Source organism: Poecilia reticulata, linkage group LG6, assembly GCF_000633615.1.
Source record: "Poecilia reticulata strain Guanapo linkage group LG6, Guppy_female_1.0+MT, whole genome shotgun sequence".
NCBI classification, from domain to species: domain Eukaryota; kingdom Metazoa; phylum Chordata; class Actinopteri; order Cyprinodontiformes; family Poeciliidae; genus Poecilia; species Poecilia reticulata.
In genome coordinates, this window is record NC_024336.1 from 2,919,046 (window position 1) to 2,937,336 (window position 18,291).

General features: G+C 39.5%; 3 protein-coding genes across 8 annotated transcripts; 1 reads left to right on the forward strand and 2 right to left on the reverse strand.

Moving 5' to 3' along the window:
• Positions 1-714: 714 nt before the first annotated feature.
• akip1 (A kinase (PRKA) interacting protein 1) lies at positions 715-4,156 on the reverse strand. 2 transcript variants are annotated; one of them, XM_008410830.2, is made up of 5 exons: positions 4,052-4,156; positions 2,354-2,496; positions 2,152-2,226; positions 1,057-1,173; positions 715-941 (listed from the first exon to the last, which is right to left on the reverse strand). In XM_008410830.2, the coding sequence occupies exons 2-5, from the start codon at positions 2,483-2,485 to the stop codon at positions 780-782; spliced, it is 486 nt and encodes a 161-aa protein (XP_008409052.1). In that variant the 5' UTR covers positions 2,486-2,496; positions 4,052-4,156; the 3' UTR covers positions 715-779. The 2 variants fall into 2 exon arrangements, with proteins under 2 accessions (XP_008409052.1, XP_008409051.1); XM_008410829.1 differs by lacking the exon at positions 4,052-4,156 and adding an exon at positions 3,903-4,045.
• Positions 4,157-4,958: 802 nt separating this feature from the next.
• On the reverse strand, positions 4,959-7,762 carry rpl27a (ribosomal protein L27a). The gene is made up of 5 exons (XM_008410827.2): positions 7,727-7,762; positions 7,064-7,127; positions 6,898-6,973; positions 6,110-6,284; positions 4,959-5,133 (listed from the first exon to the last, which is right to left on the reverse strand). Exons 1-5 carry the CDS (start codon positions 7,727-7,729, stop codon positions 5,005-5,007), a joined length of 447 nt encoding a protein of 148 aa, XP_008409049.2. The 5' UTR covers positions 7,730-7,762; the 3' UTR covers positions 4,959-5,004.
• A 5-nt stretch (positions 7,763-7,767) lies between these two features.
• Positions 7,768-17,690, forward strand: LOC103465723 (transcription intermediary factor 1-alpha-like). Of its 5 annotated transcripts, none has more exons than XM_008410826.2 (10): positions 7,978-8,053; positions 10,248-10,339; positions 10,539-10,812; positions 10,949-11,073; positions 12,975-13,140; positions 13,706-14,271; positions 15,844-15,952; positions 16,094-16,168; positions 16,678-16,830; positions 16,995-17,690. In XM_008410826.2, exons 3-10 carry the CDS (start codon positions 10,660-10,662, stop codon positions 17,175-17,177), a joined length of 1,530 nt encoding a protein of 509 aa, XP_008409048.1. In that variant the 5' UTR covers positions 7,978-8,053; positions 10,248-10,339; positions 10,539-10,659; the 3' UTR covers positions 17,178-17,690. The 5 variants fall into 5 exon arrangements, with proteins under 5 accessions (XP_008409044.1, XP_008409048.1, XP_008409046.1 ...); XM_008410824.2 differs by having other exon boundaries at positions 7,979-8,053; positions 10,081-10,339; XM_008410825.2 differs by having other exon boundaries at positions 7,985-8,053; positions 10,158-10,339.
• The last annotated feature ends 601 nt before the right edge of the window (positions 17,691-18,291 follow it).

An 18,291-nucleotide genomic window follows, 5' to 3' on the forward strand; every position in this document is an offset into this window, starting at 1 on the left:
GTCAAACATGTAAAATATAAAAGGACAAACCTTTCAAATGGTGCAGAAAATGTTAGGAATTCTAAATGCAAATTAAATAATAAAGCATAATGCCACTCAGAACCCCAAGCATAGAATTAGACTGAATAGATCTGCCCTCATTGATGGGGCACATCGTCACCAAGACCTGAGCTAGAATTTTCTTTTTCCAATATTGGGACTGATGCATATATTGATATCGGATTTGTACATCACWACCGTTTAGTGTGATGCATGATCTGTTTCTAYATTATTAAAATGTTCTAGCCCATTTTAATTATAAAAACCGGGGTCTCGATTGGAAAAATGAGGATAATAATCAAAAACATCAGGTGAAATTGAAATATTTCATCAGGCACAAAATGTTTTTCTATGGCCATAAAAAAGACCCAGATTTTAAGGGTTTACAAGAAATGTCACTGAATGTAGAATAAGCTGGATGATTGTTATCTTGGTAAAACACAGAAAATTGTGAAAAAAAATATTTTATTGTAAAAAAAATAAAAATAAAGCGCGGTAGCATCGCAGGTTATAAAATCCACAAATATTTGCATAATGTTGGGTAAAATTCTGATAACCAAGTATAAAATGTCCAATAATATGGCTTTTCTCCATGATTTAAAAAAGCAATCSATTTTGAAAGCAAAGCATACGACTTTAAAAAAGGCAAGAAGGACACACACATGCACACACACGTAGCCTTAGCATTGGTCAGTTCTGTTATTGAAGTTCAGAACGGCCAGGTCAGCTCGGCCAAGATGTCAGAAGTTAAAAGTGAGGACGACGCTCTCTCCAGGTTGAATGCTGACCAGGTGAGTCTGTGGCTGGGAATCTGGGACACTGGCAGAGACGGAGTACATTCCAGGTGACACCTCGATGTAAAAGTCTTCATCCCTAGCCAAGACGGGGCTCTGAGGGAAACGCTACGGAATACATAAAACACTTCAGCATTAGCTATAGAACGTAGATGCTTTAGCTTGAAGCGAAAGCTCTTGGTTGCATTAAAACAGACGCGTTCTGATCGTTACTGGGTCTCACAGGTTTTCTCCTGGGCTGTGTAGATGTCGTCTGCCCAGGTCCTGGCCGCATGTGGAACCTGGACATGTGCTCCCTCTCAGCGGCGCTGTGCTCCCTGCAGCTAGACTCATAATACTTCTAGAAAAAAATTAAAATAAATCACTGTCTCTTTTTGTTCTTTAGTCTCAACAGCATCTTTCAAAAGTAATTTATACCCCTTGAACTTTTTCCACATCTTTTGATGTTAAGACCAGAAAATTCAGTTTGTTTGTTAGCTGAAAACAGATGTACACAGCTAAAGCGACTAATGCGAATAATCGTAATGAATCCACTGTTGAAATAATCGTCAGCTAATGTAGAGACTGGGGTGAGGGGTAGATTTAATATTTATATGTTTCAAATATAAAATTAAAAACAACTGTCAATATGTTTTACCCAAAACTCCTCAACTGACATTTTGATGTTATATTCATCCGGTTCAAATTCACTACAGGAATTTTAAGCAATAGATTTTATTTTATTTTTTTAAAAGGAACTGAATTGTTAATTTCAATCTTTTAGTGCGTTTCTATAGTTGTATAGAAAAGGCTAAAGTAGCTTAATGAAAAACCTGCAGAATGTGACAATTTTCCTTATCTGAATAATCGATTAATGGTCAGAATAATTGGGCCCTGTCACAGTAACAAATTGTGCTGGACGATAAATTAATAAATAATTTATTGGGAAAAAACCGATTATATTGTTGAGTTGAGATCATTTTCAAGTAATATAATAGTAATGGCATAATAATTCAAGAACACATGATCAAAGATGGATAAACTTTAAATCCATCTGAACATTTAACAATCCAACAAAAGACATTTTAAATATCCAAAATAAAACAACAAAATGAATTATGAAATCTCTCTAAACAAAACTGTCCATTGAAAAGGAATCGTGCAATTAACTGACTTATTGCGACCGGCCTAAGAATAATCGATTAATCGATTACTAAGAGAACTGGTGCTGTACATCTATACGATCCCAATAAAATGTGGTAGCATGACATCATGAGGAACACTTGCATTAATTGCACTGAAGTGTATGCACAACAAAAGTTAAGAGATCCTCCCTGACCTGGCAGTGGTGGCTCGTCTGTGCCATGAACGAGGTGATATTTGCAAAGGCATCACGAAGCTCCGACTGGGTACGCTGAAAGGTGCAGAATGAAACGAGAGCGGATTTGTTTAACGTGATGTGATGAGGCGCACAGTGGATGGACAGAACACAAACCAACAGCAGGTATAGAAGTGGGAACCCGATAAGAACGCGTTCCCACCTCAGTAGCGGAGGTCTGGGATGCTCTGATGCCGGTCCAGTCAACATCGCGCCTGGACGCTCGCTCCAGCACCTCCAAGCCAAGCCTGCCCGAGCGACGCAGGGAAAACTCCAGCCAGGCCTGGCTTGCCATCAACGTGTTACCTGAAAGGTCATAGGTCACATGCTGTATGACAAATTGGCTAAAAATTAACGCTGAAGGTCTTTCGTAATGAAGTCTGACCGTTCCAGTCTGTCATTCGTTAAATTAGAATATACGTCCCGATGAGTAAACCAGCTGCAATGAGCAATTCATCAATTCATCATGGATAGACGTTTATGAAGACTTCAAAATACTGTTTATTTATAGTTTGGGTTTTGAGGGTTTTTTTTCTGTTTTATCATTTTTAGTTTTTGAGTTTTATATTGGATGTTTCAAATGTCTTCCAATCTGGTGTGTTCTTTACAAATGTATGTTTTTATGTCTTTATCTATTTCAGTAAGCCTACTGAAATAGGCTTACTATTATTGTTTTCCATACAGGTCTGAAGCATCATTCTAATTTTAAGTCCATATTTTCATTAGCTCCTATCAGAAAATCCTCAAGATTAAAAAATAGAAAAGTCCTCATTTTCAGACCTTATGTTTTAGCTGATTCCAGTAATGGCTACACCTGGGATTACTTCATTTATGAAGGAAAGACTGACCCCAAAGGAGACATAAAGGCTTAACTCATGACACAGGACATACGTTTTTGAATGCACAAATCCTGGGGACTGGATACAAGCTGTATGTAGACAGCTCTTCACTGACCTCCTTGAAAAGAGAATCTGGGCATATGGCACAATCAAAAACAAACAGAAAAGGGATCCAGAAGGACTTTGCCCATTTTGTCCAGTGGAGACACACCAGGGATGTCCGTCTGTGTTCTACTTTGCACATGTTCTGGTTCCCCCAGCTGTAAATAACTACAGTCGGTATGCATCATGTAAAATGTTTGGCTGTAATTTGTTCCTTAGGTTTTTTCTTTTCTGTTTTCATTTTTCAGATGCATGGGAGGAGAGGATGTATCGGATGCGCTGAGTGGGTACTACCAAGTGCTCCACAAAACAAGAAAGTGGTACAAGACATTATTTCATCACTTTGTGGACATTGCTGTGGTGAATGCAAGTTGACTGGACTCAGACATGGCAGAGAAAGCTTTCTGGGAAAGACTGGCAAGACCAGCTCATGGCTTTAGGCTCAATAAATTGGACTGCTCAGCCTAAAAGTTTAAATTGTTCCCTAAACAAAGACCTCAAACATTTGCATGCACTCTAAGTGGTTCAAGAGCATCGTAGGATTAATTTTGGGTGTGCTTTAATCAGGTGCCTTGCATTTTGGGGGAGGAGGGTCAAAGAACGACGATTTAATTCACATTAAATCGTTATTTAGGTGTGCAGGTGACAAGCTAACTCTTTCAATGGATTAAATTAAGGTTTTAACCAGTAGCTTTACGGCATTAAAGGTTCAGAAACTCAAAACAAAAACACTTTGAAATACGTTCGCCTGCACGCGCCGCGGTTTCCTACCGTGTCGTCACAACAACTCTCCCGTCACCACGCCACTAATCTGCAGCAGGTCTAGTTTACATCGTCGGCGCCTTGCTGGTTCGGCCGGCACGGAACCTGGTTTAATTTAACAGAACTTCGGAGAAACGACGCTTATCAGAGGTACTCACATTTTCCTTGACAACTGTCACTTTCTTTTCAAATGACACGACAGGAAATCCTGCTCGTTAAACCCCGCCCCTTTCAGGAAGCACAAAGATGAAACGTCACCGCGCTTCTTTGCTTGGAATAAATGTTTAAAAGACTCAGCGGTATTATCTAATATAACTCTGAAAGTTGTATTTTTTAACACAAGTTTAATTCATGCAAAAATTTTTATTAAGTATGCAAACTCGACTGAATCCTTAAAATAAAAAGAGCAACCTTTCTAATCACAAAAATGTCTTCTGAAACCCATTTTATTTTTTACTTTATTTCCTTCCTAGATTTATTTCTGTATCTGTTTTGCATTCTTGTTCAACTAGGATTTAAGGTTTAGAAACACAGGGAAAACCTGTTTCTAAACTTTCATTTATTAGAATGCAAATATTCAGACTGAACATATTTTTGTCTTCCATTTTAGAAGCTAATGAGCAGAAAGTGTTTTCATATCCAGCCATCCTCAGGCAGAAATGAGCAAGAAAAGCGTTTTGCTCAGTTCCTGTTCTGCCTAAACATCTGTGTAGCTTTACAAATGCAGTGATGTACACAAATTTATAACTGAAATTGTAAATACTAAAGGTTATTAATGACTTTCTAAATTTTTAACTTTCTAGACCTGACATTTCCCTTATTCTGGAAAACCAATCAGCTGATTCATCCCACCTTTTTATTTTCATTGAAATGAAACTGAAAAGTGAATAGGCTTCCCCTGTAGTTCACCCAATTAAAAGCTGTCAACATGTATAAAGGAACATTTTACAGAACAGTCAGTTTTTTTCAGTTTTAGAGGCTTTGACAGTTAAAACTTGTAGGCCATTTGTTATAAACACTTAAGTTCGCTCTTGATCTTTCTACTGTCAACAGAAATGAGACAAGTTCCATTTACACAGTTTATTCTGCCAAAAACAAGTAGAAAGAAACGTTATGCCATCAGCACACAGGCTCCTCCCACTTCCTTGATCTTCTCCTCGGCCTTGCGGCTGAAGAACTTGGCTTTGACGATCACAGGCTGCTTGGGCAGCTTGCCTTTGCCCAGAACTTTGTAGTAACCCTGCACCGGAAAACAACAAAAAACTAATTATTTATGAACACGTAGCAAAAAGCATCAAACATTACATAGCTGACTATATTACAGGATCAATTACAAATGGCTGGAAGAATAAACAGAACACATGAAACCAAACCAACATTTATGTGGTGATGGCTGAGGAAAAACATACAATACCATACAAATATTATGTTTGCTATGTTATGTTCAATTTAACAATCATTACAATCAGATACCACTTGCTTTAGTAACCATTTTCAACCTCTAAGTTAATATTTACAACAAACAAGAAAAACTATTTAAGATGGAAAGTTGAGGAAATGAAAACAGAAGGAAGGTTATCTAGAAGCTTGCAAAGTTTCATTTTTTTAATATTAAGAAAATATCCATCTAACCTGATAAACATCCGGGGCACAAGTTAGCACTGCTATGGCAACGGCTTTTCAGTTTATTGTATGTACAGAGCCAACCCAACTCATTTTCTCCTGCCAGTACAACAATTTCAAATTTAAGTTTCTAATCGCAAATATTAATATGTAAACATATTCTTGCTGAACGTGTTGACCTATTTCAGGTAAATATGATGTTTGACTTTACCTAAACCAGAAGTTAAATCTATGATTTTTCAAACTTAACGCCTTTCTGCATTAGGTTTTGTGACCCAACTTCCAAATTTAGGACAGAAGGGAAGATTTCTCTTTCAGCCCAAAGACAAAAAATAAATAAATAATAATAATTTCAAAGTGCCTCAAAATTCTATTCAATCTTAAGACCTATCTTGGATTTTAAGCTTTTAATCCCTTTCCAATAAATTTGACACAGAAATCCTGTTTGAAGCTCCATTTCCACCAAATCCAAAGATCAAAACAAACCAATACCACAAACAAACTTCTGCTTTTACGCTCAAACACAGACCAAAGTTCTGCCTGTGGATCCCATAAAATGCAGATTTAAGTGAATGAATGGACGAGGAGCTTACAGCGCGCACGGCGTCGATGACGGGCGCGGGGCCCTCGGGCTTCTTGCCGTAGTTGACCCGGGTCTGCTCGCTCACCAGCGTCCACAGCTTGTCCAGGTTGATGGTGGGGCAGTAGGACGCGTTTCTCTTCAGGTGGTAATGTCTCATGCCCACCTTCCCAAAGTAGCCCGGGTGGCTGAGGAAGACAAAGCGGCACTGGTTCAGAACTTACAGAACAAATCTGTAAAGACCAGAGGAGCCTGTAACCAGACGGAGCGTTTTCATACAGCAGAGGGGACAGCAACTGGTCACTTTTTTTTTAAAAATCCCACAAGGGAGTGCCTGTCCTTCCAAGCTGGAGGCTTGAACTTTAACTAGTTAGTTTTGTTGCTCTGGTAAGGCACACATCTAACAATGGATTGGCACATTTACTACGTCAGAACTTATTCTACTAATGTGTTTCAAACCTTTAGCGCATTAGCTCTTTTTCAGAAAAGCCAAATACCACTTATTTTAAGCAATCTTAAGGAAGTTATTTAGATTTTTACCGCTTGCATCAAACTTTAAAATATGCATTTAAAAAAACCTTGATAGAAACATGGCTGTTAAGATTGTAAACACAAACGTTCTGGAGACGTATCCAGACATATTAGGAAAGAGCAAGTTAACATCACCTTTGTGCATCAAGGTTCAAAAAGGAAAAATAAAAGATTTGTTTCAAGTCTGATAAAAATAAAAGCTCCATCATACCCGATCCCACGAACGAGCCAAACAAGAAAGGTGTTTTTGTTTGTCTTTTTACTACTCACTATTTGTCAAAGTTGATTCTGTGGTGATGCATACCACCAGCATTACCACGACCTCCAGGATGCTTCCTGTGCTTCCCTGTGGACAGAAACCAGCTGCTGTTAGGGACAACTCTACATGACCTGTTAACTCTGAACATTCTGCATTAAAACCACAGAATATGCTCACCAACGCGACCATGTCCGTGGCTCACATGTCCTCGGAGCTTCCTGGTTTTGGACTTCTTGGTAGGCTGTAAGAAAAAAAAAGTTGTCTTATGCTTGAAATTGTGACCTGATTTAGCTTAGCAATTGTCATGATCGAAATCGATGAAGATAATGACACATTTTCTTCTGATGAAATCCGACTTTAACTGTTCCAATGCATTTATTTAACTAATTTGGAGCCACAAATTTACGTTCCAACCACTAAACTCGCTGCAGTGTACAAATACACTGCATGCTGTCTATGAGCTTGAAAGCTAACAGCTAAAACCACTAGCCGGTGGATAGTTATGCTACTACAACAAACAGCGAAAATAAATTTCATACGGCATCCACATTATGATTTGAAGAACAAATGTTCGTGTAGTCCTTATGGATATAATGTCAATTAGTGCCGGAAAAGTAGCTAAACAAGAGAAGTGGCCCTAGAAAACCCGGTTAGCACAATGTAAAACGCTCTGAAAGCCAGATAATCTTAATAAAGTGTACAAATAACACAAAAAGATGGTCAATGATAGATGAATGTATATAACGAGAATGTAATTGTTCTATATTTTGGGAGTATAAACGAGGATGGGAACAGATTTAGCTGCATTTCAGTACACAGGGACTACATGGTAGCACCTACCATCTTGGAGGTTAGCTGAAAGAGGAACGGGATTTGGAAACAACGCGGTTTTGTGCGAGACTTGCTTTCTTGGCAAACTAGTGCTTAACAGCCACAGCGACGCCTAACGTTAAATAGCGGAACACACACTCAGAGTTAGAGCTGATTTACATAAAAAAGGTCCGTTATTCAAAGTTTGCGTTACACCTTTACAGAGTGTAACTTCTCATTGGTTAAAATAACACACAGGGAGATGAGATTCTCACCATCAAATGGTTTTTCAGCGGAAGACTGCCACATCAGCAGCAGCTGGTCGCCTCATAGGAGGAATTCAGCATCATCAGAGTGGTGAGATGAACCATTTTAAACTAAGTCACATCAAATGTGATCTTTTATTGTTATTGCATTCTGTGGGAATTTTATAGAAACAGACATTTTATGAAAGTTAGTTGTTAAAAACGGTAGAAGGAAATATTCAATGAGCAAAAAATATGTTTTTTTAGCATAAATATACCAATTTATTATCATAAAAACAATTTTTTTTAAAAAAAAGTACAAAATGTAAGGTGTCTCAAACAGAAGCTATGTCCCAGCTATGTCAGTGCATAGGTGAAATACTTTGAGAAAAAAAACAAAGCTGGATTGCCATAATGAGGCTGTGTCTGTCTGAAACAGACGGCACATCATTCCTGGGCAACATAAACTGCTAAGTGAGATCACTAGACACAGGAAGGAATATTTTGATCTATAAAAATTGTTTCCTTCTAATCATATGGGAGTAATGCTTAATTTCAATTTCACACTGGTGTTGCTGAAGGCTGCTTGAGGAGTATTTTACACAACAAAACAAAGTGGAAATGCTGTCATTTTGACTTGTGCTAATTTTACATGCAGTAATTAAAATGCATACTCAACATATGATGTCATGGAAAAGAAATTACTCTACAAATAAAGTTATGTTTAAAAAAAACTGTAATGACATGATGAACAAGCATTGAACATGCTAACAGAAATTTATAGAAGGAGCAGTATTATGTGMCATTTTATCAAGTAACTTTGCTACCTTGAATTGTTTCAATAAAGATGTACGGATCAAATATGACTTAAAAGAAATTTTACTTTGCAAATAACAGCTTGAAATAGGGCCTCTGTCTCTTTAAGAACTCCCACTCTTTCTGAAACTCTGCCTTCAGGAGGTCATCTCAACATGGCTCCTCTATTAACACTTTAACAACGTTTTACCAGCGTTTCACTGAGAAGTAGCTCCTAGAATGGGCTGATGCACAGATGCCCAGTTTTACCAGATGTTTGCTAATTGTTGCTGGCTAGTCTGATGGAGCTGAATGTTGCGTTTTTCTCAGTTGTATGGTTTCCATGGGAATTAAATGATTTCTCAAATATGCATAAAAGAATCAAAGCAACACTTCAGGTATATTTTTGATAAGGGAATAACATTAAAACATGATGTAAAGCTTAAAAAAAATTCWGGTAATATCCAGAATCATTTCTCTTCTGGGCCAGACATAAGTAAGGGCTTAAAGGGGCAGTAGCCCAGGACCTCAATTGTTGGGGGAGCCCCAAAACATTCCTTTTTCTTTTTCTTTTTTTTTTAATGAATGTGTTGTAATTTATATAAAACTCATAGGCCCATATTAAGCAAACTGTGTTAATATTTTAAGATTTTGATGAATGTAAACAATTCTCAAATATTTGAAATTGATGAAGTTATGAAACAATGTTGTGGGGGAACAGCATGGAGCCTATTAAGCCTATCATGTATCAATTCATACCACCTCATGGATTTGGCTACCTGTTAATGGATTGTAATTTGTATTAGCAGAAGAATTTTTCTGGGCTCCTGCCCAAAACTGGCTCCAGCTCCTGGGCCTGCCATGTAAATCCGGCGCTGTTCCTCCTCCATACATGTTGTGTGTAAAGACATCCAGAGAGTACAGCTCTCCCAGTTTTTGACGAGCATGTTAAAATCTTCTGCAGGAAACTGTAAGCAGGCTTCAAAACTCTTTTTCTTCATCAGTGGAGTGTTGTGCAGTGAGCGTGAATAGAGGCAGTTTAGCACATTTTCTTTTTTTCTTTTGTGGGAAAAAAGAAATCCTTACTGTTTCCAGATCCTTGTGAAGCTCTCGCTCTTTGTCTACTCTTCCTCTGACAGAAATACCCAGCTGAAGCTAGTCTATAGGGAAGTTTTCTTCTTTCCCCCTTCTGAATTGCAGCACATTAAGAAGTTTAAAAATCCAACTATAAACAATCCAACTATAAACTGTCATGAACAGTAAGACTTTTTTGTGAAGGTTTTTTTTAAAACTAATCATAACCAAGTTTTTTTTTTTCTTTACATAACTAATTGTAAACACCAGAAGAAAAGAAGCCAAATCTGAGCGCCTGAAACATGTTTGACACAAACACCTCACCTGTTATGACTTCTGGTGAACAGAGCTGAATTATCAGGGGGCTGAGGCTCAGTCGGCTCTCCACCAATCAGATCACACATCTCCTCTCCCCTGACACTGGACACATGGAACAGGTCCATCCCTCTCCTCTGTGGCTGTAGCTTCACTCGTCTTCTCCTGGATATCTGAAGCTGACATCTTGGTTTTGGATTTGTTTCACACTCAGGTGAAGTTTAATCAGGTTTTGATCTAGTGTTCTTTCTTTTAATACATAAGATTGTTTTCAGTATCTGTTTCATACCTGGTGCCTTTTGTTTCTAAATTTCTTTCCTTTTTTTTTCTTTTTCTTTTGCGTGGAATTTTTTTTAGAGAAAAATCACCTGAAATGTTAGTTTGACTGATTCTTTTCCCCGCTGTGTTTGCAGTTTTCTGTTTATTTTTTTGCTCTGTCGAACACGGAGCTCACAGAGGATTTCCAACCGGCAGTGGCTTCTGTGCGTCTCCTCTCCTGTTTGTTCGCCCCCAAGAGGCCCTGATCTCCGGGCGATGGAAGCTCTGACAAAGAGAGGCCATGGCAACTTTCCCCAGAGGAGAGCCTCCCCGATGCCACAGGGAGTCGGGTGCAGAGAGCCGCCGACACCAGAGACGGATCCGCCTCTGGCAACAGCGACGGAGGAACCGGGCCAAGCGGTGGAAAATGTAACGCACGCATACTCTGTTTTTATTAAAGATTGACCAATCTAATACGTGTGAGACGAGTTAGTCATGTAAACAGAACATAAATATAGATATTATTTTGACACTAAGTTGTTGTTTTTTGTCTTTTTACATGTAGTTCACCATTTCTGGATTGGGCCAGTTGGAAAACTGGTCCAGGACAGAAAAAAATCGAGCATCTTCTTCTGGGAAACTGGAAACTCAAGTTGACAAAAGTGTCAAACATTTACTGAAGACGATGAGGTAAGCAGCCTTGTTGCTATGATTATAATCTGTAATGTTTAAAGGAATAGTTTGAGATTTTAGGTAATTACTGTGCTTACGTGAGTGGAGTTTTAAGAGACGGAGCAACACAATTAGTGCAAAATTGCCAGATGGAACCACAGAAAAAGGATGATGTTTTCTCAAAATGTTTTGGAAGAGGAATTTGCATTCAACCCTAGTCTGACTATTACCTTTCTACGCAATTCTGCTCTATTGTAATCTCTGTTCACTGCTCCGTCTGGGATTTCTCCGATTGAAATAGATTCTCCGGTAGAATTTCATCCAGGCCAATCAGCAAACAGGAGGTACAATGTGTTAGGGCCATTGTATGTTGAGTACATTCAATCAATCAATCAATCAATCAATCAATCAATCAATCAATCAATCAATCAATCAATCAATCAATCAATCAATCAATCAATCAATCAATCAATCAAATGTTGAGATTAATCTTCATGCTAATCAATAATGAATGAGACACAGACCCTCACCTACGGTTTATGTTAAAGTGAGTCATCTGGTGTGCACCCAAGCTTTGCTATAGTTATGTTATTATAGCTTTTTATTTTCTATTGTTGAGCTATTTGGAGGTCAAGTGGAGACACATAAGATATTATCACTGGAAGTACTATACCTTGTTTTAATGTATATATGAATTACTTACTGTGAGTATTTGTTTCTTATGTCTTGATATGCTGATATAGTAAAAACTCATTTGGTCGATAACCAATATCAATATCGATATTTTTTTCATACACCTACTTACTATAAACTATATGGCTTATTCTACAGAGGAATTAAAATACTGCATTATCTTTGTCAATTTAGCTTGCTGAAAAATGCAAATGCTAAAAAGGAGGCTGAAAATGATGCAACACTTTCAACTTGCACTATGTTTAATGTCAGATTTATTCATAACATCTGCTCTCTAAGACAATGACACTCAAACAGTGCAAATTTGCAAATCTTCACAAAACTAAACTCAATCTGTTCACAAGCAACAAATGAAAAGCACATCAGTTGTGCATCAATACTTAGTTTCTGATGACGTTGTGCTACAGGCATCATTCTCACTGGTTTGTCATATAAAATCAACGCCTTTTATATCTGCGAGTTATTTTGACAGAATGGCTGAGTAGATATCCACTCACACAGCAACGTTTGAATTTGCACACTGGATGCAGTTTTGCATCTAATAATTTGAGAGATTGACACAAGATGCACTACATAAAGATGGACAGCAGGTAGAGCCAGAGAGCTTTTAAATTCAACACATTTTCTGACTATGGCAGTAGCATGTGGATGGATCATGGATGGACAAATCTTCACATGGCTTTCGAAACATTTAGTGTAATAAAACCGCAATACAAATAACAATAATGATAACAGCCTTTTATTAGACCAAGAGACCTGGCCTAGACTGGCAGCATACAGAGAGAAAAACATCAGCAAACAGACATGCAAACAAATATGTTCAAATACTCAAATAAAACAAATACGCAAGATAACCAGAGGCCTAATGCAGAACCTTGTGGTATGCCCTTGTGAATAAACTGGTCTTCAGAGGAAAAACCATCACAGTGGACAGCCTGGGTTCTTTCTTTTGTAGAAAACCAAGCTGACAAGTTTACACTTTAATTTCACTGAAGAACCTTGGTAAGTGTACGTTTTAATTTTAGCCAGAATAAGTCACTTAGCTCTTTTTTTTTCATATTTTTATCATATTTTTCATATATTTATCTCTTTCTATATAGCTAACTTTAGCTGGCCTATTTATTTACTGATCAGCAAAGGCATTCAGTCACCCTGTAACTTTCTGAAAATAACTCGCTGACTATGCTGAGTTGATCGACTCACGTTGCCTCGGATTATCTTTGCAGGATTCATCCAGAAGCCCAGAGGATTCTGGGTAATTCCGCCATTGCTGTTGTAAGTCTGGAGCGCCTGAACTTCCAGAGTGTATCGTCATCATCTCTGCAGCCTGTGGTGTCTCTGGTCCGACTGCCTCTTCAAGCAGATGTAGTTTCTCTAAACTGTCCTCAACAGGTCCGCAAGTTTACATATTTTATTTGCATGAGACAAAGATAAGTGTGACGGTGTATTAGGGCCATTGTAGATAGAAAAAAAGGGAGTAAATCTCCGCCAAAGAGCCTTGACGTTTTGAGATTAGTCCAAGAAATTTGCTAGAAAAAACAGCAGCATTTCTGAGCTTGAGAAGTTGAAAATTTACCAGAAAAAGACTACATTGTTTTTAGATTTATCTCAGAAAATTTCTAAAAGAAACTGGAATATGAAAAGTCAAAAATATGTAAGAAAAAAACTGACATTTTTAGATTAATCTCAGAAATTTCTTGGAGAAAAACAAGAACATTTCTGTGGCTTGAAAAGTTGGAAATTTACTTCAGAAGAAAACTCTGTTATTTTGAGATTAATCTGTCGAGTTGTTTATTGCATATTTTTGGAGCTCAGAAACTTTATTGKTTTTTTTTTTCTAGAAAATTTTGGAGTTTTTCAATGGAAATGTTCTCCTTTTTGTTTGCCCTAATCTGGCGTTGTAGATAAATATGCATTTTGGTTGCTTAATTCTGTTTTCTATACCATCTGCTGACAGAATGGGTTCAGTCCAACTCAGGAAGACATCTTGGAAGTCAACGAAGGCCCGCCCCAGTCTGATGAGTGTCAGGTAGAAACCATGTCCGCATGCTGGACTGAACCGTACTGTCCCGAAGGTTCACCATACGGAGAACCAGAGCAAGACTCGGGCTTTGACTGTGAATCCAACCCGGATCAGCCTTACATCCTTCTGGATTCCGGGTCGGATGATGGGAGAAGCGAAACGGAAACCTTCTACTTGGACCCAGACGCGAAGCAGGCCGTGGTGATGGAACTGGACCCGGAGGCGGAGGCGAACCGGGATCTGTGCCTGCAGCTGGAGGACGACCCTGATGTTAAATGCGAAGCCGACGTATTTGAAACGGAGCTCAGTGAAGACGGAAGCACCGACCTCTGTTGCCTGACCAAACTGGAGTCAGAATCCGGAGCTGGGACTGAACAGACGGAGGAGAGTGAAGATTTTTGTGCCGTTTGTATGAACGGCGGAGAGCTGCTGTGCTGTGACCGCTGCCCGAAAGTCTACCACCTGGATTGTCATGTACCTTCTCTCATTAGCTTCCCAGTGTAAGTACTGTGTGGACATGTCAAAGTTCACACTTCAGATTCGATCAGCTGTAGCAAACCTCAGGACATAACCACAACATGTCTAGACCTTTCAGTAGGTGAGATTGGTGTTTCATTTAGGTATCCTTCACACCACGCTAGCATGATTTGTTTTATAACGGCTATACAGCACCTGAGGTCACAGGGTCACAACTACATATTACTCAGGTGGATGCGAAAACATAACCCCCCCGACCCCCTGCCGAAGGAAGGTACGTCAGTCAGGGTGAAGGAGCGTAGAAAACATACGCTCGTTCTGCCCCCCCGGGACGAAGAGACGTGAAAGGTAAAACTCCCTACATTTACCCCGTTATGTGCACAAGGTGAAGGATCGTAAGGCGCGCTGAAGTGTATGCGAAGACATCACCTGCGCGCCGCCCCCTCCAGATGGGGTTTTGATGCCCCCTCTGGTGCAGCGCCCCAATGCGTTGCATGCGCTGCATGCCCACTTTTTGCGCCACTGTGAGGTCACACAACTTCTCTTGCTGCAACTAAATGGACTTCAACAAAAAAAGTAGGCTATAGATCAGGGCTGCCAAATCCATTTTCATTTTGGGCCATGTCAACATTGCTAATGTCCTCAAAGGGCAGAGTCTAACAAACTATGATAAAACACATTTTAAAAAAACAGCTGTCTCTTTTTGATAAGTTCTTAAAATTAAATAACATTGAACATCTTTTTACCTTTATGTCATTTGGCTGTATACAGACAAAAAACTACTTTGATTTGATTGATTAAATAAAAATTACAAGTACAGAACTGTTTTCTTGAAAGCTCTATTTGTGTCCCTAGAATCTGGAGGGCCACAGAAAAAAAATAATGTTGCGCAGGATTTGGTCCCCAGGCCTCGAGTCACATGGCACAGGGGTTTCAGAGTGTCTGCGAGATCAGCTAAATGTTATTTGGCTAGCTAGCTATCCAGTTAAAAGTTAGGTGGAACCAGGGGGCTACCTCTCTTTTTGGCTAGCTAATTAGCTAAAAAGTTAGCTAAAATGAAGATTAGATAGAAAATAGATAGCCATGTTCAAAACTAACACCAATACATAACTTGTGATAAACTAGCAGTCATACACTCTGTCATAAGGCATTCATTCATTCTCTTCCTTACCCATACCCACCCAAACTACCACCTACATGCTCTGCTAAGCTAATGACAGAACTGGTGCCAACTCCACCAGCACACCGGGACAGAAACTGATGGTGCAGATGCAGAAATGTCCCGTTGCTTTAAGGTATTTCAGCTGATCGCTGCAATATCCCAAAGCGGATGAGAAATTCATATTAATCATGATGTGATTATATGGCCGAAAAAAGCAACTACAAAAAATATTCAGTATTTGTTGTGTTGTTTTCAGAATGAAGTGAAGTTTTTAAGATTTCCTCAAGATATCTTAGGGATTTCACTAAAACTTACAAAAATGACCACAGTTGGAAGAGATAGTTTGTAGTAACTTGAAAAAACATTTGATTTTCATTGGGGTTTTTTTTTTCTCCAACGTTTTCATTCCTATGTCCTGATCTTCAATCGACAGAGGAGACTGGGTGTGTACGCTGTGTAGAACTGACAAGGACCCTGTGGAGAACACACACCCCTGTGGGGCGGTCAGAGTGCCTTACACACTGTCCGACCAGGACCAGAGAGTAAGTTTTAATACACAATCAGCTGTCTGAGTGCTGAAATTAAAGGAGAATTACGAATTCTCAAATTTGCTTCCACTACTTTTTCAAATCCCAGTTGCCAACAGTGTTCCTCTCTCTTCCTGTGCTGTGTTTTTCTTGCAGAGGTGTGAGAAGCTGTCTCTCCTGCTGTACTGTCACCCCCTCAGCGTTCCATTCCACGATCCCGTCAGTCCGCTGGTCAGTTCAACACAATCACATGAAATTCCTCCGCAACTTTAACGCCTTTTAGAAACTACCTCGGGAAAAATGTACCCCACCAAGACGAACCATCACAAATGTGATTGGACGCAGTACTCCGTGTGATATCTACGCAATGTTAAAAAAACTGAAATCTCTGGTTCAGGGTTACCTTCAAGGTGTTTTTTGGTAATTCTGAACTGAAAACATCATTTTGACTACAGATCCTTTGAAACCCAGGTTGTGATTTGTGAAATGTGTTTTAAAAGTGTGATTTCGGCGGTTTTTGGGGTCAGAGAAGGCAGGGGTTCACCAAGGAAACATTCATTCACGAAACACCGTTGTTGCTAGAGGTGTCTATACAAACTACTGTATTATTGGTTTTATGTAGAGTGTGCTTTATTTTTGTTCAACTTAAAAAAAATAAAAATAAAAATTTAACCCCCAATTTACAACCAAGCAGACACACTTGTCTCCTTCCTACTCTAATTCCTGACAATGTCCCCCAGGCTCGAAACTACTATCAGATCATCAAGAGGCCCATTGACCTGTCAGTGATCCGAAGGAAACTGGACAAATTCAACACCCTGCATTACTTCACAGCGGAGCAGTTTGTCGACGACATCTTGCTGATGTTCAAGAACTGCGCTACTTTCAATTATGTAAGTTCACAGTTAGGAAAATGTAGTTTCCTAACTGGGACCCAGCTTGTTAAAACAACAACAAGCTGGGTTCCTTTTCCTTCAAGTTAAAGTCTGTTTACACAACCCAGATTCTGAAAGCGAGTCTCCAGGTTTTAACCGTTCCTCCGTTTCGTCCCGGGCAGCCAGACTCGGAGGTGGCCCAGGCCGGCCGGACCCTGGAGGTGTTTTTCCTCAGCAGTCTGAAGGAGGTTTTCCCAGAGCGGACGTTCCCGTCGGCCAGCCAGGACAGGATGAACAAAGCTCGCAACCGGTGGCTCAGCAGGAAGAGGAGACATGTCTTCAGTGGAAGGAAATTCTACCTATAGACTATCTACATGTCTTCTGTTTTCATTTAGTTTTCTAACATATGTCAGCAAGCTTGAACAACAACATAGCTAAAGATGGGCCTCGTTTGGACTGGACTCACTCATTTGTCAGCTGTTATTTATAATTTTACAAGAAAATGTAGTAGACTGTCTTCTCTGCTTAACAGGAAGGTCAGTTTATGTTACAAATGAACTATATTTTTCTACTTTGGGAGATAAATCTGTCCTTTAGACTTTTCAACAAGATTGGTTCAATCAGCTGTTTGTCCAGTCTTGACCAACACCATGCTTCTGTTATTGTTGAAACTTGTTCTTGGTGAATACAGATCACTGTCATTGATCTGTATCAGTGACAGTGATACTAATATTTCCATTTCAGGCTGTAAATATTAAAAATTTGAGTTATTGTGGGGGCAATTAAAGGTTCGGTTGTCCATGATTGTTAAATGGGTTAAGTTGTCCTCAGCTTGAAAAAGTGGTGTCAGAGCAATGGAGGTTAAATATACTGCTTAAAAATAAAGGGAACACTTAAACAACACCATATAACTCCAAGTAGATCAAACTTCTGTGAAATCAAACTGTCCACTTAGGAAGCAACACTGATTGACCCGACGAGGGTCCCTCAGTGTTGCTTTCTAAGTGGACAGTTTGATTTCACAGAAGTTTGATTTACTTGGAGTTATATTGTGTTGTTTAATCCATCCATCCATTTTCTTGCACCCTTTTTCCCTCAGTGGGTTTGAGAGGGGTGCTGGTGCCCATCTCCAGCCAACGTTTCGGGCGAGAGGCAGGGTACACCCTGGACAGGTCGCCAGTCTGTCGCAGGGCAACACAGAGACACACAGGACACACAACCATGCACACAAACACTCACACCTAGGGGCAATTTGGAGAGGCCAATTAACCTGACAGTCATGTTTTTGGACTGTGGGAGGAAACCGGAGTACCCGGAGAAAACCCACGCACGCACAGGGAGAACATGCAAACTCCATGCAGAAAGACCCCAGGCCGGGAATCGAACCCAGAACCTTCTTGCTGCAAGGCAACAGCTCTACCAACTGCGCCACTGTGCAGCGTGTTAAGTGTTCCCTATATTTTTTTTGAGCAGTGTACA

Excerpts from the sequence above, each read along its gene's own strand:
- akip1 (XM_008410830.2), bottom strand. The coding sequence starts at position 2,485 with ATGGCAAGCCAGGCCTGGCTGGAGTTTTCCCTGCGTCGCTCGGGCAGG. Across the intron at positions 2,227-2,353 it reads CCCAGACCTCCGCTACTGAG|CGTACCCAGTCGGAGCTTCG; the intron begins GTGGGAACGCGT and ends TGCACCTTTCAG. Across the intron at positions 942-1,056 it reads CACAGCCCAGGAGAAAACCT|CGTTTCCCTCAGAGCCCCGT; the intron begins GTGAGACCCAGT and ends TGTATTCCGTAG.
- rpl27a (XM_008410827.2), bottom strand. Across the intron at positions 6,974-7,063 it reads CCACGGACATGGTCGCGTTG|GGAAGCACAGGAAGCATCCT; the intron begins GTGAGCATATTC and ends TTCTGTCCACAG. Across the intron at positions 5,134-6,109 it reads TCATCGACGCCGTGCGCGCT|GGTTACTACAAAGTTCTGGG; the intron begins GTAAGCTCCTCG and ends TTTCCGGTGCAG.
- LOC103465723 (XM_008410822.2), top strand. The coding sequence starts at position 7,959 with ATGAGATTCTCACCATCAAATGGTTTTTCAGCGGAAGACTGCCACATC. Across the intron at positions 8,054-10,538 it reads AATTCAGCATCATCAGAGTG|TTTTCTGTTTATTTTTTTGC; the intron begins GTGAGATGAACC and ends CTGTGTTTGCAG. Across the intron at positions 13,141-13,705 it reads CTCTAAACTGTCCTCAACAG|AATGGGTTCAGTCCAACTCA; the intron begins GTCCGCAAGTTT and ends ATCTGCTGACAG.